Here is a 25,573-nt window from a genome sequence, read left to right on the forward strand (position 1 = left end):
AGAAGGTGGAAGAGGCGGCGGCGGCGGCGGCGGCAAACGATTTATCAAGCAGCCGCAAGACGAAAGCCAAAAAACCAAAGCAAAACAAAGAGAAATAAAATAAAACAAAATCAAATCAAAATGATTCATACCAAATTCAAACGTAAAGACGATGCGTTGTTTAGTTTTTTCAGCTCGACAAGAACAACGCCGGATACACGCACACACACACACACACACACACACACACACACACACACACACATACACACACACTCGCACACACACAGACACATGGAAAGGGAGCAAAGAATTGTTGCTGGCCGAAAGATTGATCGCATTTCAAACAACCAAAGGCGATCAAATTTTATGCACAACCTCGCTGAAAAGCCGTTAACATTTTGCATACAGCACACACACACACACACACACACAAACACACACACATACACACACACAAAAGCAAATATGTGTATGCTGTTTACATTCAGATTGAATTGCTACAGCGTCAGCGTAAAAAATGTTTTTTTTTTTGGGTTTTTGATTTCGCTCCTTAAGTTTTTAGATACCCTGTAAATAAGTTGTTGAGGGATGCTGAAGAACAGCAAACTAAATCTATAAAGAATCGAATTTTTTTTTTTTTTGGGGGGGGGGGGTTTATTTATCTCCTTCAGATTTTAGATACTCTGTATCTAAAACAAGGAATGCGAAAAGACAACAAATTAAATTTATATAAAGTAGATTTTATTTTTCATTTTGGTTTTACTTTTTACCCTGAAAATGAGTAGATAACAAAACGAAGAAAGCAAGCAAGTTTTTGGTATAGTTTCTTAAGTCAGTAGATATCCTGTAAATAAGTAATTTACAGGCAAAACGAAGAATGTTGAATGTCAGTAACCAAAATCAATATAGTGTATTTTTTTATGCTCTTCAAGTCATTAGATTAGTTAAATAATGATTTCTTTTAAGTATCTCTAAGTGTTGAGATATTCTATATTAGAAAAAACTGGCAAATACTAAAAGGTATTAACTCAAATCTATACAGCATAGATGATATCTAACAATATTTCGTTTCACTAATGAAAACACTCTAAATACACTTTTTCTATGGTATCTTGGAGTTGTGCGATTTGCTTTCTCTGCATGTCTCTGCTCTGTTTTGGTATGCCAGACACATTGACATTTATTCGATATACATATATTTGATATTTTTTTTATATTTTTTTTCTTTGTATCGATTGATATTGCTCCTTGGATATTGGATACTTAAAAACGAGTTAAAATAATGGCAAACATGCGCCTCGCAAAAAAAAAATAAAATAAAATAAAATAAAATAAAGTAAAGATAAATCTTATCTGCAGCTGAGAGAGATGCATGAGATAAAAGAGAAAAAATGCGGTATCTATAGATGATAGCTATAGGAATTTGTGTAAGCTAGACAAACAATAATTCATGGATTCGTAGATAGCTGAGGAATGCCAAAGCGACGCTCAAGATAGATTAGATATTTGTTATGTGCCCAGATGAGATACTATACACATACTTCAGAGATCGTTAAAGATATACATATACATAAAAAAAAAAACAAATATATGAATGGAATGAAACTGAAATTTTGTTCAGACGATTCTTATGCAAATCGGGGAGAAAAAAAGCAACTAGAACACTTTCGAGAACTGGATTTCTAAGACTACGACTAAAGATTTAATGGCCACACCTAATCAGACTTTAATATAATATAGATGATTGTTTGTGTTTTTCACTCTCTCGCTCAAGTCTTTTGGTCTGTCCCACTCTGAAGGTCGTTTAGACTAGCATTTTTTTTTTGGGCATTTGCATTTGAAACTGGCCTCGCGCACTTTGATAACTCAGAAGTTGTTGTTGTTGTTGTTGGTGTTGCTTTAGTTCTCTATCAAAAATTTGTTGTCACATTGACCTATATAAAGAGACGATAGAGAGCTCCTCAGAACAAGTATTTGTATTCGAATTCGTATTTTGTACTCAATTTCGTATTTATGTTCGTATTCGTAGTCGTATTTATATTGATTCGAGTGTACATGAATGCTTCGCAAAGTGTTGACACAACAAGCAACAAGTACAATTCTTTGATTGTACCCTCTATCTATGTGCTATAAACTATACATATAAAGATACCCTATAAGCTTAGTAAGACATTCACGATAGATGATCGAAATTCGACTCAAATACGTACAACTATTCATATTTACAGGGTATATTTAGTAGTAGTAATAACTACCAAATGACTACCAATAATAATTCTAATCAAAAACTCAACTTTCAAATCGATCTAGTTTGATAAACATAAAACTTAACCATCAAATAGTTGTCTTCACTTTTTGCAGGGTATCTTTAGGTCGTTTTGATGGCTCAATCAAACAGTTGGTGTCTAGTTGTCCGTCTATTTGCCAGTGACAAACATGGAAAAGGTGACAAACCTTATGCAGCTAATGAATCTGACAAAGCCCAAAAGCTACGAAACGAGTACCGCTGTGAATAAACTGAATAAGCACAACGAATGCATGTGTGAATGTCAGTGTGTTCGACTCTGAGTGTGAATATTGAATGCTGAGTGTGTGAGCATTACAAACTTGGACTTGGACTATGATTTTGACAATGATGGCGCTACACGTTTTTTCATTTTTATATTTCTTTGGTTTTTTTGGTTTTTTGGCTTGGTTTGGTGACTGCGCTCAATGGCATTCACAAATGTGGGATGCGAACAGTTTTTTTTGTTTTCCCTCGCCGGTTTCTTTCTCTGCTCTCCGCCCCTGCAACGCCCCTTTTGACACTTCCCACCGATCAGCAGAGTGTTGACTTTGAAAGCGCGCCTTGGGCGAAAAAAAACATTTTATTTGTTTACAGCTTTTGTTGCACTCAATTTGCGGCTGTCAATGCTTGCCATCAATCAATGCATCAGTCAGTCAGACAGAACGACAATTAGACGGTCAGTCAGTCAACCTGCCATTCAGTCAATCAGAGTGTAAGTCAGTCTATGCGTTAGTCAGTCAAGCAGTCAGTCAGTGCTTGTCATCAATCAATCATCAATCATCACTGAGTTAGTCAGTCAAGCAGTCATAACGTCAGTCACTCAGTGAGTCAGTCAGTCTTTCACTTGGTCACACGCAACCATTGACCTTATCTGTGCTTGCCCTCAATCAATACATCAGTCAGTCAGTCAGTCAGACAGATCGACAATTAGACGGTCAGTCAGTCAAGCTGGCAGTCTTTCAGTCAGAGTGTAAGTCAGTCTTTGCGTTAGTCAGTCAAGCAGTCATTCGGTCTGCTCTTGTCATCAAGCAATCGTCAATCATCACAGGGTTAGTCAGTCAGACCATCATAAAGTTAGTCACTCTGAGAGTCAGTCACTCGGTCAGTTAGTCAACCTTTCAGTTAGTCAATCAAGTAAGTATTAACCTTGACCCTGCTTGTCATCAATCAATACATCAGTGAGTCAATCAGTCAGTCAGTCATTCAGTCAGTCAGTTGCTGTACTTGCTAATATATTAAAATTACAAGTTTCGACGCTTGTTTCTAGCAACTATTTATGGCCTGCTCACAATGAGACTGCTTGCCTTATTGAAATTGAAATGGAAGTTGAAATCCAAATCGGTAACTGAATCTCGATCTGCATCCAAATCGGTTGACAAAACACGCACACAACGTCCCACAAGCGATGTGCACAAGTTTAATACAATGCTTACATAATTAATCGCGTCAAGGTTAAGTTAACTAAATGGTCAAGTGCTTATCTATCGAGTCGAACACGTTCGCTCCCCGTCTCAATTCCATACGATTCTGATAGGCGATAAGATTGCCGCCCTGACTATCGATATACACACACACGCATACGTACATACATAACTAAATACGTATGTACGTGAATCGCGCGATCACATTTAGTTAGTTCGCTTGTCATTGATCAACTTGAACTTGACTTGGGTGTGGTCAGTGGGCCATAAATTAATGAAACGCCGCCATAGCTAGCGATCGTTGCGAAACGTTTTCCAAACTATCTTGTTCGTCGCATTCAATTTGCCTTCGTATCGATTAAATATCGAATAACGATTTAATTTATTTCAATCTACAGGCACATAAATATATTCCAAAATGTTTACAATTCTTTTAATACCCAAATTTGAAAAATATATTCGATTGTTTAAAACCAATTCAAATATATTTACTATATTTAAAAAATCCGATATAATATCGATAATTATCGATAAAGTTAAATCAATTGTAACTAAATACAATAAAAAATTAATTAGTTTTTAATTAAACTTTTATTATAAAACAAATCTTGTTTAAAATTTACAACGTCTCTTATCGACAACTATCGATTAAGTCAAATCAATTGTAAATACAACAATTTCAAATCTCATATTATGAAATTTCATTGATGATTACGATGTAGTCGTAACTATCTCTAGAAATGTGAAACAGGCAGCTGGCTGATGCTGATCAAACACTGGCTGCATGATTAGGCAAGCCTCAGTGCAATTTGCACTACTTTACAGGGTATAATCAACATTGCAACTGCACACTGTAGACTGTCACAATGGCGACTTATTAAAGGCATTTGCATTGAGCAAAAAAAAAAATAAGGCTTGTAATGAATCTAACAGTGAATGCAACGCAGACAATTTGAATGTGTGTGTGTGTGTGTGTGTGTGTGAGCAGCTGCATGCACCTGTTGCCGTTGCTTGTCGAACACAGCAACAATAACAATAGCTACTTGACTAATGATTGCTAAAACGATATAAACAGGCACAAGCACTGACACACACACACACACACACACACACTCACATAACTGCATCTGTGCAATGGCTGCGCTGCTGTACTTGGCGACAATAAGAAAAGAACAAGAGCCAAAAACAAGAACAATGCTGCCTGCCTGCTTTTGCTTACATTTAATTCTATGCCCGTTGCGCTTGCTCATTCTCTTTGCCTTTGCTCTCTGTGCTCTCTCGCACGCTCACTCTCTCTCTCTCTGTGTGTGCGCTTTGCTCTGCTGCTTAGAAATTGTATTTGTTGGGTTTACCAGTTGACCTTGACAGGCAGCGTGACACGCACACTCAAACAAACACACAAAGAGTGTTGAGTATACTGTTGTTCACACGCATGCGTGCGCGCCCCCTTTTTGACGAATGTTAGACAAGGCGCGCGCATACAATGTGAACTATAAGGGTGGCATTGTGAATGGGAGGGACAGAGTAAGAGTAAGATGCGTGTACTCACCTTTAGCGGCACTCATTAGATCTTTCACCTCTTTGATAATGCGCTTGATCTGATGACTAGTGTGATCCAATTCCTTTTCGTGACGATTCAAATTATCACGAAACTCGGGACTATCGACAATGCATTCCTCAAATTCCAATGGCTCCAGGCCGCGGCGAATATCTTTGCCGCCGCCCATTTTCGCTTTCCTCCCGTTTTTTGCTGTTGTTGTTGTTGTTGCTGCTGCGATATTTGTTGTTGGTATTGTTTTAGTTGTTGCTGCGCTGCTGAAATTTGTTTTATGCTTAATTTTATGATTATTATTATTGTTGATATTATTATTATTGTTGTTGTTGTTGTTTTGGTTGTTGTTATTGTTGCTGCTGTTGCGTCGAAAGCGACGACGCACAAAGTAAATGTGTTTGTTTTTCAATTTGCTTTTTGCAGCTGCAGCTGTTGTTGCGATTCCTGTTGCTGTTGTAGTTGTTGCCGTTGTGTTGTTGTAGTTGTTGTTAGTAGCTGTTGTTGCTGTTGTTGTTGTTGCTGTTGCTGCTGTTGCGTTATAATTGCATTTCTTTTTATTAGTATTCGCTGATTGCGGCTCATTAGTTGTTGTATTGTAATTAATATTATTAATATTGTTATTATTATTGTAATTATTATTAATTTTGTGTTGCGTCTGCTTCATATTTTTTTAAAGCAAAACCAAAAATTGATCAGAAAAGCAAATAACAAATAAATGATGCGTATTTTCAAAAGATTTCTTCTTTTTTCTTTTCGCATTTATTCATTTATATTTCGCACAATTTATTTATTTTTTTATAAAACACTTGCACTTTTTATTCATTTCATTTTATTCTACTTTATTTCATTAATTATTTATTTATTTGTTGTCGGTTGTCAAACGAAAACGAAATGCAACAAAAAAAAAATTTGATGCGGCACTGCAAAAACAAACAAAATAGTGGGAAAAGAGGGAAAAACATTTTAATAAACTTGCACAACTAAAAACAATGAAGCAAATAAATATATATACAATATGTATTAAAGCTGATGAACAACAATTATAAATGAACCAACAAAAAAAAAATGTAAATAAATAAAACACACACAAACACATTTGAATTGTATGCAAATCGCATGAGAGGCAAACATTAAACAATAACAATAACACTTAACATTAATAAACGACTGCAGTTTGGAAAAGGCAAAGCGCACAAATACATATAAAAACACATAACAAAAATAATTACTTGTGTTGTACTAACTTTGTTTTTCAATTGCATATTTTCAATCTTTTTGCAGAGCAGCCAAAAGCAAAAGCAGCAAAGAAAAAAAAACAACAATAACAACGAGAGCAAACGTAAGAGCAAGAGCAGTTGTGCTCTCCCTTGCTCTCTTTCACTTGCTGTCTCGCTCGCACACGCACTGCTGGAAGCTGCAGCAGACGACGAAAATGTTAAAGAAGAAGCGCTAACATTAACATAGCGTTTTTTGTGTGCATTGCGTTGCGATTAAGAATTTTTGCAATTATTAAACTGCGAAATTCCACTGCCCTGCTTTCATTGTTATTGTTGTTGTTGCTGCTGCTTTATTTTGCTGCTTTTGCGGCTACTTTGCAATTTTTTGCTGACTTTGGTTTCCGTTTGCGCTGCTGCAACTAATTTCATTTGCTAAAAATCAAATTTCGCTCACACACACGCACACAACCAAACAACAAACACTCTCAACACTCACACAAACACACTGTGCAGTCGCTTTTAGCAGAAACTTGTTGAATATGTACGTAAAAAAAAACTGGTTGCGCGACATCAACTACAAAGGCTCGTTCAGTTCGGCACACACACTCTCCCATACACACAATCACACATACACACACTCACTCACACACTCTTAGATTGCACTGCATATTTGCGTTGTTTATATTTCTATTTTATTATGATTTCAACTCTACTTTTTTTTTGCAAATTTAAAACACACATAAACGTTCGCACGTACACACGCACACACTCTCACACTCACGCATAGCAATCTCTCTCATGTCGCATCATGAACTTTAAATTTTTTGTATTTCATTTTTTGTTCACACACATGTGTGTTAAAATTTAAAAAAAAAAAAAAAGAGAAAAATGTAAAGATGGTTGAAACAATAAAATTACACACTTCATTGCATAATTTCAGCTGCTGCGGCGGCTATTGTGGCGGCTGCTGCTGCTGCTGCCATTTTGATACGCGCGATCAACTAAAATACGCGTATATTTTTCAAACGCAATACCGCGGCACCAAAAACACACACGAAAAAAAAAACAACAAAATGCAATTCTCTCGTCGGCCGTCGGTCGTTCGCTCGCTCGCTCGCGTACGTCGAAGTCCGTTCACGGCAAAAATCCAACAAGACAAAACCGACAGCAACACACAAAACCCACAACAAAAATAACAACAGTCCAGACTCTCCGCAGAAGGTATCGTCACCTATGTAAAAGCCAGTGTGCTCTGAGCGTGCCATCAAAAGCACTTTCATGACGTCACATAAACACAATTTCAATTTGAAGCCCGCGCTCTTCTCAATCACGAAAATATTGTATTTTATTTGTGCGAGAATCCAGCTGCGATTAAAGTGTTGTCCCTTAGCCCTTATTACTTATCCTTTAACATTTTTATATAAGTAACATTGCAATTACAAAACTTAATTAAGTTATACGGCTTAGTATAAACGCCATTTGTGACGTCAAATTGTCGCTGTTGCTCTCCTGTTAAATTGCTGCTATGTTACTGTTATGCAGCTGTCAACGGTTATGTAAAATATTTTCGTATTTATTGCAAATATTTTATGCAATATTAGATTTTATATTAAATTATCCAGCGCCTTACAAAAATTGTATATTTTTTTTTCCAAAATCTCGATACGAACTTGGGAAGCTGTCGCCGCTTAACAGCCGCATTTCAGAGTTGCTAACAGCGTGACCGCATGTGTAAAGTTTAAAATATACTTCACGAATTTGAAATATACTAAAACCCAACAATATTGCAGTCGTTTTAAATAAATATAAACAGGTTTTATTAAGAAAATTTGCCTGTAGAAAGAAATATATTATAAATTTATTAAATATACAACGCTTGCCTTTCATTTTTCTTTTATAAGTATTGCGACTTTTATTTTAACCGTTTGCTGTTCAAGCGGTGTTAGCGCACTGTTACGATTACATTTAGCATATTACGAGATTGTACTACCTACCCATAGATGGCGTCTCTTAAGAAAGCGAATGTGTTCATTGGAACTTGTTGAGCTATTTGTGCCGGAAAATAGAGAAAATGCCGTTACTCAACTTTCGAAGGACAGTGGAATTCATCCCTATGTTGTATCGTAATTTACTGCTAAAGAAAATTAAATGCACAAAATGCCAATTATAACAGTGTCAGAAGACATTTAACCCATCCCAATCTCTGAAAATATTTAAATTTATGCTAAAATAAATTCATTTAGTAACGGAATGAGAAAACCCCTCAACAGCCCATAGAAAAAATGCTAGTTTTAAATGTAATTTATATTTTGTATATTTTCAATATGTATATAATAATAGCAATTACTCAAAATAATATTAATAGACAATAATAATAGAATAATAATAATCATAATAGTACAATAATGATCAGTATATATATATTTATATATATATATATATTTATTCTTTAATATAATCATTATTCCATCGCTTCGCAACGATAAGCAAAATGAAATCATACATTCGACATGCAAACATACAAATAAAAATATTATTAGATCGAACAAAAAAAATACAAAAAAAAAATTGTTGAGAAGAAAATACGTATTTTGAATGTAATTTGCTTTTTTTGATTTCAATTGTAATTGAGTGAGGAATTAGTTAATAGAGTTAACGAGTTTTTACGTATGAAGTGGAAAAAATTTAATTTAAATGAAATCACATACAAAAAAAAATATAATAGTAATAATAATAATCATAATAGATATATGCTTGCAGTGGCATGTTTTTGAATATTTTCTATATATGTTTTATATACCGTTAGCATATAATTATAGTTCGAATTCAATTTTGCTTCAATTGATTTCATCATCTTCATTATCATCATCCTCTTTTCATCTTCATCATCTTCTTCGTCATCATCGTCTTCTGGTTGATTCGTTATGCGAATTGGAAAGTTTACTAGTCAGTGTCAGTATGTGTGTGTGGATCGTGGATCGTATGTTGTGGAACGCAAAAAATTTCTAAATTTAAAATTATTATGTATTAACGTTGCATTTATATTTTATATATAATAATTTTAATTACTTTTTAACGTGCTACGTTAATGGATTTGCAATTTTTTTTTGTTATCATTTCTCTCGCGTCTTATTTTTTTCTCGATTTTTTCATTGTTTTTGTGTATTTTTTGTTTTTATATAATTTGCTTTAAGTTAAAATCTTTACTTTAAGTTGTAGAATGTTTCGTGAGTTGTTTTTGTGTCGTTTTTTTTTATACAAACAATTACAATTTCATTAAATAAATTTTGTTTTCTTTTTTTTCAGCAGCAGTAATTAGTGTATTGTGTGTGTGTGTGTGTGGATGGTGTGTGTGCTTATGTTGTGTGGATGTTGTTTGGCAACTGGCAACAACAAAAAGTTACGAGTTCCACAAAATTTCAATTTCAAACGCTAACTGTGCCTGCTTTTGTTTTTTTGTTTTTTTTTTCTTTTAATAATTATTTGTAATATATTTTCTTTTTGCTAATTTCAAAAAATGTTTACTTTATTTTGTGTTGTTGTTGTTGTTGCGTCTCAAACATAAACACATTTCCATGTTTTCTTGCTTCCGTTTGATTTTCTTGATGAATTAATAAATTTTATTTATTTAATTTGTATTTATATTTATGCATATATATATATTAATAAATATATATATATAAATGTTTGTTTTATGTGTTTTCTTGTTGTGTTTTATGCTTAAAATGTAATAATTTTAATAATAATAATAAACTACGACCATTCTTTCTCTTTTTGTTGAACACTAGTTTTTGTTGTTGTTGTTGTTGCTGTTGTCGCTTTCTATATATTGTTTATCTGCTTCATGTTGTTGTTGTTGCTGTTGTTGAGTTCGCGCTGTTGTTGTTCTTGTTGTTCGCTTAGTTGCTTTTGTAGCTGTTGTTGTTGTTGTTGGTTGGGTTAGGAACGAACGAACGAGCGAGTAAGAGAGAGTGAGAGAGAGGGAGAAAGCGAAAAACAAAGCATGTATTAGAAAGAGCTGGCATTATTAATTGGTATTATGTTTTTTTTTTCTTTTAATATATATATATTCAATAAATCAACTTTTGAAACGGTTTTACAATTCGTTGTTGGTTTCATATATATTTTAGGCATTAAGCATTAGCATTAAATGAATATTGAGCAAAAACTTTCAAAAGTTGACAAACAAAATCAAGCAAACTAACCGAATTGTTATTATATTATTAATCATTATAATGTTGTGTGTATGTTGTTGTTGTTGTTGTTGTTGTTGTTGTTGTGTATGTTGTATGTGACTCAACAAATAAATATATAACTAGATATATATATATATATAGATTATATTCACTACGCGTGCTCTCAGTGTTGTTGTTGTTGTAGTTGGTCGTTTATTTAGCACTCTCTTAATTGTTGCTGTTGTTGTTATTTGTTGTTTTTGGCGCTCATGCAAATAGAATTAGTGAATTGTTGTTGTTGTGGGCATTCTCAATTGTTGTTGTTTTGTAGTGTTTTGCTGCTGCTGTTGTTGTTGTTGATGTTGTTGTTATAGTTGTTACAGCTACAATTGTTGTATGATTCTGTATGTGTTGTTGGTTGGGTTGTTTAGTTGGTTGGTTGGTTGAAGTGTGTGCCTACATATAGGGATAGCCCATGTTGCGTCCTGCCGCTGCCGCAGCCGCTGCTGCCGCTGCCGCAGCGCCAGGTGGATAATTTGTTGCATATTGTGGTGGTATGCCCATTGCTGGCCCAGCTGTTATCATCAGCTGTGGCTCCATTTGTATTATGTTTTTATGCTCCGTAGTATCATCCTCCTTCTCACGCTGCGCCTCATTCAGCTCCAGTTTATCCACCTTCGTGGTGTACTCGCGCAGCACCTGCAAAGCAAATAAAATTCATCGACTTCTTTGCTATTCTTCTTCTCATTCTTTCATACCTGTATCAAGTAGGGCATGGCAAAGTCCATGATTTTGTGTTTCCATGCCAGTTCCAGGATCACATCGGGACGCAGCAAATCGTAGCACTAAAAGCGAAAGCAAATCGGAGTGAGTTTCATTTACTTAATGTTGATATTTTTAATAGTTGTAAATATATCTAAAGAGAGTGGACTAACTTCTGCCTTATTTTAATCTAACACATATTTTTGAGCACCTCCATACAGTTGTGAACTTTGAAATCGCAGTGCTAGCGATCGCGGTCACGATCACGGTCAGAAACTAAATATTCTATGAAAATCAAAAGAAACTCAAGACGCGTTAGTAAACGAAAAACAACAAGAAAGCTCTGAGAAATATTACCAAAAGTATACCGAAAGCTATATTTGGTATATTTATATAATACTACATTTGAAATATACCATAGAGTAAAAAATATATCAGGCTGTCAGCCAAGGCAACTAAGATCCGATTGTAGTATGCGTTTTTGCCATACAAAAGTATTTCTTGAATAACTTTTGCAATTTTTGTCTGATCGCAACAAAATTTAGGCATCTTAAATATTGTAGTTAATGATCAATAATATATATACTTTATCAGGTCGGAGATGACTTATTCTGTCTCTTACATAGATTTCCTGCTTCACAAAGATATAATACCCTTCTAAAAGAGCTCATCTAATAAATATTCTTTTTAATTTAAACATGTCATTCAATCTAGTTGCTGCCTAATTAATTTTGTTCCATTAAGTTGTATATATTTAAAGATGTCATTAATCCAGTCTTTTTGCTTTTTAAATTATTTTTTTGTTTTAAATTAGTTGTATATCTTAAATTGAATTTTAGCTCAAATCAATTCCTTGAGAACACTTGCAAAATATCACAAAATACAACATTGAAAATAAGCTTTCAATGCCAAAATAGAATGTTGTTTTGCCACAATTCATAGAGCACTTGCAATCGATATACATGAAATTGCTATGAAATTAACATAAAATCAGCTTGCTTAACTTTAATGTTAAATTTGCAGTGCCCAAAAAGTTAACTTAATATGAGCTCTAAATTAAACGATTTTTTGTTATGCTTCGAATCGAGAAGTGTAAAGTGTGAACTCGAAAATCTAGAGTGTAACATCATTTAACTCAATCTCAGTCTCAGGCAAGGTACATATTCTACAAAAGTCTCTACTGAGGTCTTCACATCTTGTACTTAAGTCTCCGTAACCTATACTAAAGACTTCAAATCTCTTACTAAAGTCTTCACATCATCTTTTTAAGTCTCCACATCTACTGAAGGCTTCACATCTTCTAATGTAGTGTTAACGTCTTCTACTAAAGTCCCCACATCTACTAAAATATCCACAACTTTTACTTTAGTTTACACATCTACTAGTCTTTACATATTCACACCTTCTACTAAGGTTTCCACGTATTGTATTAAAGTCTCCACATCTACTAAAGTCTCCACATCTACTAAAGGCTTCACGTCTTCTACTAAATACTTCACATCGTCTAAGGTCTCCACATCTTCTAAGGTCTCCACATCTTCTAAGGTCATCACATCTTCTACTATAGTCTTCACGTCTTCTAATAATGTCTCCACATCTTCTACTAAAGTCTCCACATCTACTAAAGGCTTCACGTCTTCTACTAAATACTTCACATCGTCTAAGGTCTCCACATCTTCTAAGGTCTCCACATCTTCTAAGGTCATCACATCTTCTACTATAGTCTTCACGTCTTCTAATAATGTCTCCATATCTTCTATTAAAATCTCCACATCTGTTACCCAAAATGGTCACGCACCTGATATAGACATGCCGCAAAGCAATCGTGCGCATTGCGTTCCAGGAACCAACCCAAGAGCTCCTCGGCAATCTCCTGTTTGCCCGACTCGGCAGCATACTCCATGGCGTCCTTGTACAGTTTATCCTTTTTGCACAGCTCAACGCTCTGCTTCCAGCGATTGTTGCCTACCAAAAACAGAATGAAGATTAATATTTGAAATGATTGAATAATAAAAGAAGTAGGCAAGGCAAACAAACTCACCCTTGTAGAGATAGGCCGCAATGCGACGGAATTCGGTGAGCTCGTGCTTCTCGAGCTTCTGCGCCAGCGCAATGGTGTCAAAGTTGTCGAAACCATCGATCGAATTGCGCAGCCCCTGGTAGTCCTCCTCATCGATCAGCAGCCCGTTGAGGGCCTCGTTGATTGCCTTATTGTTGAGCGACTGCACCGAGCGGAGATATGGTTTCACCAGCGGCAGATAGCCGGTCTTTGAGAAATAGCTGACGGCACGTGTGTGATCCATGCGTGGAGCCAACACCAGCAGCATGTCGTTCAAGAGCAGCGGCTTAAAGTCCAAATAGAATTCAATTGCCTTGTAGTAGAGCTCAATGTTGGCCACCTTGGTGATGATGTCCTTGAAGTGTCCCTCACGCCATGCCTCCGTGGGATGTGCCATCATCGCGAGCACCGCGTTATCGTACTCCTCATACTTGTCATAGAGGAAGACTAATTCGGACCACAAATGCGCCGATTCGGCGGCACGCAACACTTTCGGGATATTCACACGCGACCAGAACAATTCCAAATGTTCGCGCATCTTCGATGGCTTGAATTTCGAATACAATATTGCCAGCTCACTGAACATGCCCATGTGAGCACGCTCCAATCCCAAGGCGGACTCGAGCAACGCGATCAACTCCTCAAAGTATCCACGATTCTGATAGTAATTGATCAAATCCTCGAGCTCATCGGCATGCACCACAATGTGCAGTCCACACATTTGCGCCAAACGGAATTCCTCGGCATCGACACAGGCGAAGCACACTTCCTTCCAGGTGCGCGTCGAGTTGGCCTTGCGGGCGGAATCGACGGCGCCTTGGAACTCCTTCAGATAGACCAACGTGATGGCGAGTCGGGCGAAATTGCTGACATTGTTGTACAACAGCTTGGCGGCATCGTACATTCCATCGCTGAAGCAACGATCACCGATCTTCTGGATGTCCGCATGATTCGGTCCCGAGATGAACTCCTCAAGATCGGCCAGACGTCCGGTGCGTGCATACGCATAGATCAACTCACTCTCAATGTACGATTCGCGGGCCTTCTTGCGTGCCATCTGCAGATAACGCACCAGATCATCCCATGACTCCACTTTGCTAGCAACATCGACGACATCCATGTAGGCGCTGGGATCATCGGCCTTGATGTACGAATCGATGGCCTCCTTGACCAGACCCTGTTGCAGCTGCGCCTTGGCAAGCTGAGACCAAACGGCTGGCTCATTGCAACGCTCGGCAAACTCGTTGGCACGCTCCAAATTGTTCACCTGATCGATCAGCACTTGGATGGCCGAAGTGTTTACATCGAATTTCTTGAAAATGGCAAAAGCCTCTTCGTACAACTGATTGCTGATAGCAATGTTGGCAATATCCGGTGCATCGTAGTTATCCAATCGATTAATGTAGTCCATGACGCGTGTGCGATCCGCCTTGATGGCGGTCAAGATCAGCAGATTCTGTAGATTGCGATGATCACTGAAAACGGACGAATCCAGGATGATCTTCTCCAGCAGCTCGATCAATTCGTTGGGCAAATCGGCGGTCATGAATGCCTTAACAGTGACCGAAATGTCATCGGGATCTTGAGTCTCCGAGAGTGCGGTCTGCACCACCTGATCGATCAACTGACGCTTGTAGGGATTGGCCTCCGATAGCACCTCGGCCCAGAGTTCGGCATCACGACGTCCGACCAGATAGCGTGCCTCGCTCTTGAACAGCGAATTCTCATTGCAGACGGCAATCAACTCGCGATCGCATTGACCGCGCTCGTAGGCAACGCACGCCAAGTGGGGATCACGCTTCTCGCAATAGCGACCGACAACACGGCTGTCGTAGTATTGATTTTCCTTGAGGAAACGCTCGGGATTGTTGTTCGAATCGATGTAGATCTTGGCCAGCGCATTGTGCGTGGCGGGTTCGACGCAACCCTCGTGGACACGCGACTCCAGCCAGGGCAGCAGCAATTTCAAGCGATTGCGTTTCTCCACCTCCTCGACCAGTTCGTCTGTGGAGAATTGTCCCTTGACCACCAGGATGAGGTTCTTGATAATGTCCTCGCTGCAATCGACATCGAGCAGACCGCCAACGACGACGGGCAAACGGGATGGATTCACCTTCTGGACATAGATCTCAATGTATTTCTGCAGATTGTTGCGATACAAATAGAGCACTAAATCGTGCACGAAATCGAAGCGATCGCAGACAATAATCAAGGGGAGCTGATCGGTCAGTTTGGCCTCCTTCAAGAAGTTCTTGACACGCTCCGGGTTATAGCAATTGGATTCGCGACAGATGCGTTCCACCTCCTTGATTTGATTGGTCTTGCAGGCGGCCTGAATGTACTTGAAATGCACTTCGGGATCCTGGGAGAAGTTGACAATGCTGCTCAGGAAATAGAACAAACCGTCGTAGCTCTTGAAGCTCTCAAACAAATCAATCAACGCCTTTGTGGTCAATTGCTCGTGATATTTGGTGGCGATCTGCACACAAATCTGCAAATTCTGACGCAAATTCGCCGTCAACATGGCCTTCAAACACTCAAGGGAATCCTCCACCGACAGTGTGCCAAAGAAACTGACCAACCACTCGGCATTGAGCATATGCGTATGGACCACCGCCCGCTTAATGTCATACAGATCCGTATAGTGCTCGAGGGCACGCTGCAAGAGTCCAGCCTTCTCGCACAGCTGAGCGATGTGCGCCCGATCATAGTGCGTGAACATGGCGTTGCCCAAGATGGCATCCGCCACTTGTGGGGCCGACATCAAGTTCATTTCGAGCAGACGCGTCTGCAGCGCTCCCTCGGCGGGACGATTGTGCTTGAGGGCGTCGAGGAGGAATGCGGTGCACTGTTGCACCATCGAGTGTTCCATGAAAATGTCGACAATCTGATTGATGTCCGCCAGCGGTTCCTCCTCGGCGACGAGCATCGAAGCGAATCCGGCGCCCTGTTCGGGATTGCTGCGCATCACGGAGCGCAACAGGAAAATGTAATCGGGCGTGTAGTTCACCTTCTTGGCGTACAGCACAATCTTCTGGAATTGTCCGGTCTCGGCAAAGCATTGTATCACCTTGTTGGGCACATTTGCGCGCAAATAGATCGAGAGGGCGAGCGTCAAATCGGATGTCTTGACCAAATCACCCAACTCCTCGCTGCACTCGAGTTTCTCCTCCTTCAGCCATTTCTCGCACAATTGCTTCTTGCCCTGCAACAAGACGGGACGACACAACTCGAGCGATTCGAACTTGTTCAGTTTGCCCTGATCGAGAAGGATGCCAAAGTATTGGAGCAACGGTGGCGTCGTCGAGCCCGCCGGCGTTTGCACCTGCTGGAAACGTTGAATCGTTTGCGGGGTGCGCAGAATGGCCTTCGGAGCCAACGCTGCGACTTTGGCCGCCTCGGCGTATTGGCCGGCGGTGAAGAGTTTGTTGAATTTGCGCACAAAGAGATCCTCGGCGCCGGCGAGATTGTTGCGCACCGCCATACGCAATGCCAAATCGGGATTTTGCAGCACGGTATTGATGTACGGGATGATTTGCTCCTCATCGACGGTTACGGACAGAACCTGACCCTTGCGATTGACGCCAATGATGCCGCCGCTGGCCTCGTGCGGTGCCGTCACAAAAATCGTATCGGCCGATATGCGATTCATGTAGATGCACGTGGCCGTCTCCATGTCGTACAGATGTATGTATCCATATTTGGTTATCAAATAGATTGTATCGTACTTGGCGGAAACTTGCATTGCCACGGGGAAATCATTTTGAGCCTCCGGCGGAAAGAATACATCGACTGCCTTCTTCGGGAACGGTTGATTGCCATTTGGCGGTGTGCCCACCTCAATGATGTGCAACTTGCCGCCGGTGGCGGTGCGCACAGCGAAACAGAACAGCGTCGTCGGCTCCTTGTTGCCCTCGATCTTGAAGGTGGCAAAGCTAGCGGCATGTCCCTCAATCGCTTGCGACACTTTACGCTCCACCGAATACAGTTGCATGGCGCCAGCGACGCGACTTGGCAGCGCCGAGATGCCAACGAGAAGGAGCCATTGTTGCGATGCATTGCAGCGATAGTTGATGATCTGACAGCCGTTGAGCGATGAGTGGCGATCGAACATTTTCTGTGGCATCGAATCACCCTCCATCGACCAATGGAACACGCTCGTCTCGGTCACCAGAGCGAGCGTATTGAGGGATATCCATTTCCAGAACACCACATCCTCGTTCATCGTGTGCGCCTTCATCTTCGACTTCATCTCAATGTTGAAGATCTGCAGCGTCTTTTGCGCTGTCAAAGGTAAAGGAATTTCCATTAGTTTGCATACTTTTATCATTTAGTTTTAAAGCTTTCTTTTACCTTTGAGCGCAATCACCTTGCTGGCCGGATTCATGATGGCCGAATCGGCGGAAATGGGACGTCGCGTTGGATTCGATGAGTCGTTCATATCAATGATGACCACCTGGGCGGTATCGTTGCTCTTCTCCCGCACACAGATGAACTTGTCCGACTCCATTGTGAGCGTGCTGAACGAGAACGAGTTCGGATTGATGCCAACATTTGTGAGCTGTCAAGAATTGCAAACATATTAGAAAATGTACCTCATTAATTACGTTGCGTATACGTAATATGCAAGACCCTTTGCTTTTGAGTGCTAAAAGAGTCTAATAGGTTGGTCAGCAAGTCTTTCAAGTTTGATTGTGTTGTTTGTATGTTATGTTATGCTATGTCACGAGACCCTTTGCTTTGGGGGTAAAAAGAGTCTAACTCGTTGGTAAAAATTATGCGAGACCCTTTAGTTTGCGGGACAAGAGTCTAGTAAGTTGGTGAAAAAGTCTTTCAAGTTTGAATGTGTTTTTGAAAGAGTCTGCTTATATTAGAAGATGTCAACGCTAAGAAGTGTATACAGAATATGCAAGACCCTTTGGTTTTGAGTGTAAAAAGAGTCTAATAGGTTAATGAACAGGTCTTTTGAGTTTGATTGTCCTCTATTTAAAGAGTATGCCAGTATTAAAGCTTTGTAAGGTCCACGTAATATACGAGACCCTTTCGGTTGGGGGGCAAGAAGAGTCTAGTAAGTTAGAAAAGAGTTTGAAATACTTCCTTAAAGAGTCTGCTATAGCAAAGCTATGTCACGTATACGTAATATGCGAGACCCTTAGGTTTGTGTGGTAAAAAGGGTCTAATAGGTTGGTGAACAGCTCAAGTTTGATTGCATTTCTTTAAAGTCTTCTAACATCACAGTTGTGTTACGTATACGTAATATACGAGACCCTTTGGCTTGGGGGAAGGAATAGTCTAGTAAATTGTTGAAAAAGTCTGAAGTTTTTTAAAGAGTCTGCTAATATTAGCAGATATCAACGTTTAAAAGCGTATACAGAAAATGCGAGACCTTTTGGTTTGGGGGATAAAAAGAAACTAAAAGGTTTACTGAACAGTTTTCATATAATTAATTCACAATAAAAGGCAAGATTATAGAGATTAAATGTGGGATTGCAATAGTGAGTTAACAGTTTTTCAATTCATTAACTAGTCTGAAGTTTGCTCAGCATTGAATAAACTTTTAAGAGTTTACCAAGCTTCTCCATTTAATCAGTTTTTTCACAATAATTCCATAAGTTCACAGGAGACATCTGCTGAACTTTATGGTGCATGAATTATTGACAACAATACAACAAAACATTTAAAAATAAAGCTAACTTTCAAACTGTTTCAGTTAAAAAAATATTGAAATGCTTTTCCAATTTTATTCCGCATTGTTTTTTATTTTACATCTCTAGATCGCTTTACATCTCTAGATCGCTTTTTTTGTTGTCTAGTCGGCTGTCTAGACGAGTTGTTTAAGATCAGATTAGCGTCGTTGCATTATCAATTTAACATCCCTACTTTACACTCCTCCCTCACCACCCCCTCCCACAACCATCGCTCAATCTTCCTCAACAAATATAAAACGCAATTGTCAAGGCGTCTGTTCCCCCCACAAAGAGTGATCGCTTTTGGTAAACAAATGAGAAAAGTTCAAGGTTTCACATTCGATTAAGCACAAACATTCTCTCCCTCTCTCTCTCGCTCTCTTTCTCTCTTGCTCTTTGGCACTCTCTTCAATTTGAATTCCTTTTTTTTTCTTCTTGTGTGTTTCTATTATACAAATGTACATATATGTGTGTTTGTAATTGTTTCAATGCATTGCACTTGATGAACACAAAGAAGGAAAACAAAGAGAAAAGTTCATAAAAATAAATACAACAACAAAAACATTTTGAGGAATTTTTCATCATCAGCAAATAAAAAGCCCAAAATGGCGTTTTGCCATTTTAAATTTAATTATTAAGCTATACTAAAATTAACAACAAGAGCGACAACGACAACGACAACGAAAGCAACAACGATAACGATAAGAGAGCTAAAAATGAATGAACAAATTGAGCAATAATTGCAGCTTGTTCAACTTGTATTATATGCATAATATAGTAGAATAAATTTGCCAATTTATGTATTTATTCATATTTACGCATTAATTTTGAAGTCAATTCGTTTTCGTTAGTAATCGAAAAATAAATAAAGAAAACTTTCATTTAATTTAACTTTATTTCTATATATTTAATTTCATACAAATTTTTAAATATTTTTTTCTTTAATCTAACTTTATTTCTTATATATTTCATAAAAAAATAATAAACATTTTTTGAATCTAACTTTATCAAGTTTAAATTTCATAAAATTTTTGAAAATTTTACTTAATTTCTACACATTTAATTTCATAAAATTGTTAAATGCTTTTCCCTTTTAATTTGTCAAAAATTACTTGACGCTATTTGTCATTCTTTCATTTTTTTAACAGTTCTCTGCTTCCCGGGGATGATAAGAAAAGAGAGCAAGAAATATGTGACAGTTATCAGTTAAGTAAATGCTGTGCCTGGCACATACACCCCATAAAAAAAAAAACACTGAATGAAAAAAAAAACCATACAAAATAAGAGAACAAATATGGAAAACATTTCTATAATTATTCAAGTATATGTGTGTACTAAAAAGAGTGAGTGAAAGTGTTGTTATTGAAATGGGCATGCCTGTAAAATATAATTACTAGGCAAAAACCGATGAATCATCAATATCCAGAGTCATAGAGAAAGAGAAAGGGAAAAGGGGTTTTTGGCTAAACAATCGATGCATCATACAAATACAAAACTATATAAATATATAGGCTTTATATAAGTGCGATAAGTCAGCGAGATATCGTGCAGTTATCAACTGCATTGATTTACTACAACGATAATCACTCAGTTCGGAAACAAAAAAAAACATACGCCCAATTATCAATGAACAAAAAAAACTTTTGAGGGGGCGTTTCTCCGAGCGCAATGTTTTCCTAGATATATGTACTATTTGTAGTAGTTATCGATTTATTGTCAACTTTTTTTTTGGCGTGTCATCGCAAAATTTGTTGTACGCATTCAAATAGTGGGGGATATTATTGATCAAAATTGCCCTTACGCAGGGCGACAAAAAAACACACTGGGCTAACTTTTTGTATCAAAGTGTACTCAAGGTGGGATTTTCTTCAATTTTATTTTATGCTTCTCCTCTTTCTCGTTCTCGCTCTCTCATGTTTTCACATTTTATTTATGTCAATTACAAATTAACATATGGTCATTTCGCACTTAGTCCAACGACGCTGTCGACGACACACATAAAAGACGTTGGACTGTGTGTTCCATCCATCCATCCATCCATAATCAAATTTAGTCTATACGCCCCGCTTGGCACTTGGGCCGTACGGCTAAGTGGACCATATTTTGGAGTAGGGTGTCTCACAACTTGAACATATGGATGGAATGTGTTGTGAGTGAGGGAGAAGTGAAAGCTTCAAAAAGAACGCATACATAGATCGAGCAAATAAATAATAATAAATGAAAGTACATAGCTACAATTTGTAGTTGTATTTTAAATATGAAAAAGAGTAAATAGAACATTGAAATATGTTGAATTTAAAATTTAAAAAAACACAATTTAGAGTTAAATTTTCAATTTTTAAATAAATAAATGTTAAAATGTTTTATTTTATTTCAATAAAAGGAAAAATAATAATTGTTTTCGATATATCGATTGGCAAGCTGGAATATTTCTCTAGTGCCCACATACAAATACTATAGTGGAAATGAGACCAAAGATAAGATAAAGCGACGCCTCATAAAACTTGAACCGCCCCAACGCGTCGTTGCAGCCGACTGACTTGCTGACATGGATACAAGTAAAATTAACAGCAAGAGCAAAACAACGACAGCGACAACGACAACTACAACGAACGGCGATAATAATATGGGTAGCAGCTTCACTTATGTGTATGTGTGTACACGCACATAGTAACTGTAAATGCTTGTGGATCATCTCCTACACCAATCAGAGGAAAAAGCGAGAACGGTTTAAAATAAAAAGCAAGCAAGAAAAGAAGGAGACGAAGCATCTTTGATTTATTCAATCAAAACGAAGCGACAACAACAAAAGCATGCAGTCGGCTAAGCTTAAGTTACAACATGCTAAAACGTGGTGAATACACGCCAGCTTGTGTATGTGTGTGCGTGTGATTTCACCACAGCGCATAGTAAGAGTGGGAGTGGATGTGGGGAATAAACGTAACATGTTGCTCAGCCAATGAACTTCCACCTGCCTCACTCTGCTGCACATCAAAATCACGCATACATACAAACATTTATATATGTACATATATACATATGTATGCAAACAAATGTATAACAAACAATTTGCATAGAATACATTAAGAAAAACATTGCTGCATTTCCTTTGCACAACAACAAAAAAATCGAGTAGAAAAGAAAAAAGAAGGAAAAAACCCAAAAGCTTTCGTCATTACTGTGAAACCGGTTTGGCAACACACACACACATACAAACGCAAACGTTAACTTCAATACGTGCAGGTGTATGTGTGTGTGCAAGTGCATGGGTATTGTTTGAATGTAAGTGTGCATGAGCCGGCATTTGTCACCGGCAGCCGCGACGGCAGCGTTTGCATGCTCTTTGATTTTCAACACACACACTCACACACACATAGCGAAACATATGCATATTTATATGCATGCAGTAATTACACAGCTAGATGAATAGATAGCACCAAAGTATGGGATAGAAAGAGAGCAAATTTCTGACAATTGGAGCAACTCTGCTGCCGTTTCAGTTCGACATGTTGTTTATCAGCGCACAAAAAAAAAATACCAAAGCGAAATCCAAGACCCAGCAAACAAACACACATACTCTCATATACAGTGATAAACAGTGGGGAGAGAGCGTGAGAGCAAACAACAAAAAAAAAAAAAAAACAAAAACAAAAGAAAAAAAATACTGACAGCAATGAAGGCGTCTACCGCCGGCTTGTTTCCGAGTGACTCATTCGACATTTTCGTAAGCCTGAATAATCGAAACCGAACCGAGTATCTTCGTTTCGACTAGTTTCATTTTTGTTTTTTTTTTAATTTTTTACCAAGAATCGTTATTTACGCATACCTTACAGTGGTTTAAATATCATTTTCCGCACGACACATATTTAATGCCAGAATTTCTCATATTTTTTGTCAATTTATTTTTGCAATACATTTTCAGTTAAAATAAATACAAGTCAAAATAGAAAAACTTGGGAACGAAATTGTATTTTTTCATGTGAGAAATAAAAGCCCCTAATTTTGGACGAAAAAATATTTCGAAATTGGAAAAACTAAGACGTTCAAGATATTCTAAAGTAATTTCGATCTTGTTGTATTAAAAATTAAGAATCCTTTATTTTACAGTTTTAGAGTGTGAAATGAAATGAAACAGATTTACACGAAACAAATAATCGCGACTTTTCATGAACTCTTGACCCACAGTGCACAGCGAGTTTTCTTATAAGAATGGGCTGCATTTCTGTAGTTCTCGCTGTTGTTGTTCTTTTATTGCGTACATTGTCCATATGGTAGGCACAACAACAAGTGGTTTGGTTTGACAGAGTGCCTATGAGGAGGACTGGAATTGGATTTTCTTTATGTTTTTTTCTGTTCTGTTCTCGCGCACTCAAATTAAATAGACAAATAATTGTCCCCCCGTCTTCCGCAGCATTCTGTGCATCCCTTTCACACCCATTTAACTCACCTGTAAATGCTCTTGAAAGCGTATGGGCAGCGGTTGCGTCATCTTGACTGGCTATTGTGGTGCACTCTCTCACTCTGTCGCACACACGCAAACACAAACTAAGCTTTCTCTCTCTCTCTCTCACTCTTTCGCTGAAGTTGAGGAGTTGTTGCTGCTGTTGCCGCTTCTTCTTCTGATGGAGTCTGCTGCTTTTCCTTCTTCTGCTTCTTGTTGGTCGGATTACACACGCACTTTTATTTGATTGTTGTTTGATAAGAGCGTACGTAAAACCGGAAGAGTGAATAAACGAATACTGTTTTTTTTGTTAATTTCTACGTCAACGTTTACGTCGACTTTTGTTTTTTTTATCGTAGGTTCGTTGTTGTTGCGGTTACTGTTTTGTTAGATTTGTTTCGGTTCGGATATTTAGCAATTTTCGTTACGCGCTTTGCTTGTAGATTTTACACCAAAAACTGCAGAGAAAGTAAAATCAAGAATTTGTTGTTGTATTTATTTTGTTTTTGTTTTTCCTTCTTTTTTAACGTATTGTTTTTGGTTAAAATAATAATTTTTGTAAATAATACAAAGAAACAAAATTGTGTATTATTTATATATTTCTAGCATTGCCTCTATTATTATTAATTATACTAGAAAGCCACCGTCACCGCCTCTTAATGTTTTTCCCCCATAAGTCACACATCCACATACACTCTCATACACACACAGAAAACTTCCTTGTTAACTACTTTTATTTCGTGTTTTTTTTTTTTCTTTATTAATTTAATATTATCTTATATACAATTTTGTAGTCACTTGAATGTTTCACATCATCTTGTGCACTGTTCACAATCCGCAAATACAAACAAATAAAAAAAGAAACAAAAAAGATTTCTATATATTAATGAATCGACACGGGCGACAACACTGACAGCAGCCAACAACAATAACAATAAGTACGACGATAGCGAGAGACAGTGACAGAGCCCCTATGGTGAGTTTGTTCCAAACTGAAATACACCACACCACAGATTGCTGCTATCGGTGTGTGTGCTATTGTATTGGTGCATGACAAAGTCAAATATCGAAATGTCAAAATGCGCGCCGTGCAAGTGTGACCACACACACATGAAACTAAATTAATTAATACAGAGCCTTTATTACAATAAACTTTGTTAGTCTACAAATTTATCCGTATTTGTTGCATTTTTTTACTGGATCCCCCCTCACTAATAAATTTGAGTCAACACTGCTTCTTCATCATACATACATAGGCTCTAGCCCACCACACTGTCAGCCATGTTGAGTTGCGCTCCAACACACTCATACTTGAACACACACACACACTTGCAATGACATATGTACGTGTAGCAGTGAAAAAATTGCTTTGCGTTGTACTTATGTATTTTACCAAAAAAAAAGAAAGAAAAAAACACTTTTTGCATTGATTTTTGCCACGCAGCACTACTATCACACACACATGACTCGAGTGCCAAATTTCATCTTAAAAGACCCCCTCCCCATCAACAAAAAAAAAAACCGCACTGGGCAATTGCTTTAAACACGTATGCCACATAAACAAAAAAGAAAAATGTTCAACATGAAAAACACCGCCCACTAAAACACTTTTGACTTTTGTTATAAAAGCGTAAAAAAAAATATAACTGTAGTTATTGTCTTTCCCTTTGTTAGTTAGCCGTGTATTTTGCAGTTTCGTTTTTAGTAGACAATACGCATTGTGCGCTTTTTGCTTATTGCAATTAAAGTGTAATTTTCAATTTGAAAACCATACAAAAAAGACGGCAAAAAAGTTAAGAATTTTCGATTGTAGTTTTGTGGGAGGCGGAAGCGTACCAGTTTATTGCTGTAGTTTTAAACAATTGCACGTCTGCACGAACACACGACGATACGATTCACATTGAACTCTTAACACATTATTCTTATTCGTTAAAAAATACACGAAAGAGCAAAAATTACATCGAAAAAAAAATATTGAATGAGACGACGT

The 25,573-nt window shown here is 37.8% G+C and overlaps 2 protein-coding genes across 4 annotated transcripts in view; both read right to left on the bottom strand.

Annotated features, from left to right (window-relative positions):
* Nucleotides 1-7,601, bottom strand: part of LOC132797327 (rho GTPase-activating protein Graf) — a 78,693-nt gene extending 71,092 nt beyond the window's left edge. Inside the window, exons 1-2 of one of the 3 annotated variants that reach the window (XM_060809019.1) lie at nt 7,382-7,601; nt 5,240-5,900 (exon numbers count right to left, since the gene is read on the bottom strand). In XM_060809019.1, the coding sequence (XP_060665002.1) occupies nt 5,240-5,417 (178 nt within the window). In that variant the 5' untranslated portion in view covers nt 5,418-5,900; nt 7,382-7,601. Of the gene's footprint in view, nt 1-5,239; nt 6,163-7,381 lie in introns of those variants that run through there. The other 2 variants (XM_060809017.1, XM_060809018.1) reach the window with 2 other exon arrangements.
* Nucleotides 7,602-9,680: 2,079 nt separating this feature from the next.
* Nucleotides 9,681-25,536, bottom strand: LOC132797230 (clathrin heavy chain). Its single transcript, XM_060808834.1, has 8 exons — nt 25,420-25,536; nt 23,590-24,041; nt 17,809-18,016; nt 13,438-17,739; nt 13,195-13,361; nt 11,393-11,479; nt 10,665-11,333; nt 9,681-10,374 (listed from the first exon to the last, which is right to left on the bottom strand). The coding sequence occupies exons 2-7, from the start codon at nt 23,629-23,631 to the stop codon at nt 11,091-11,093; spliced, it is 5,049 nt and encodes a 1,682-aa protein (XP_060664817.1). The 5' UTR covers nt 23,632-24,041; nt 25,420-25,536; the 3' UTR covers nt 9,681-10,374; nt 10,665-11,090.
* Nucleotides 25,537-25,573: the final 37 nt, after the last annotated feature.

This window comes from Drosophila nasuta, chromosome X, assembly GCF_023558535.2.
Source record: "Drosophila nasuta strain 15112-1781.00 chromosome X, ASM2355853v1, whole genome shotgun sequence".
NCBI lineage: Eukaryota > Metazoa > Arthropoda > Insecta > Diptera > Drosophilidae > Drosophila > Drosophila nasuta.

What these genes read in the sequence shown, in the direction of transcription:
- LOC132797230 (XM_060808834.1), bottom strand. Translation starts at nt 23,631, where the DNA reads ATGACGCAACCGCTGCCCATACGCTTTCAAGAGCATTTACAG. An exon ending in GCTTTCAAGAGCATTTACAG is followed by an intron (nt 18,017 to 23,589) that starts GTGAGTTAAATG and finishes AATTCTTGACAG; the next exon opens with CTCACAAATGTTGGCATCAA. An exon ending in CCATGCCCTACTTGATACAG is followed by an intron (nt 11,334 to 11,392) that starts GTATGAAAGAAT and finishes TTTGCTTTGCAG; the next exon opens with GTGCTGCGCGAGTACACCAC.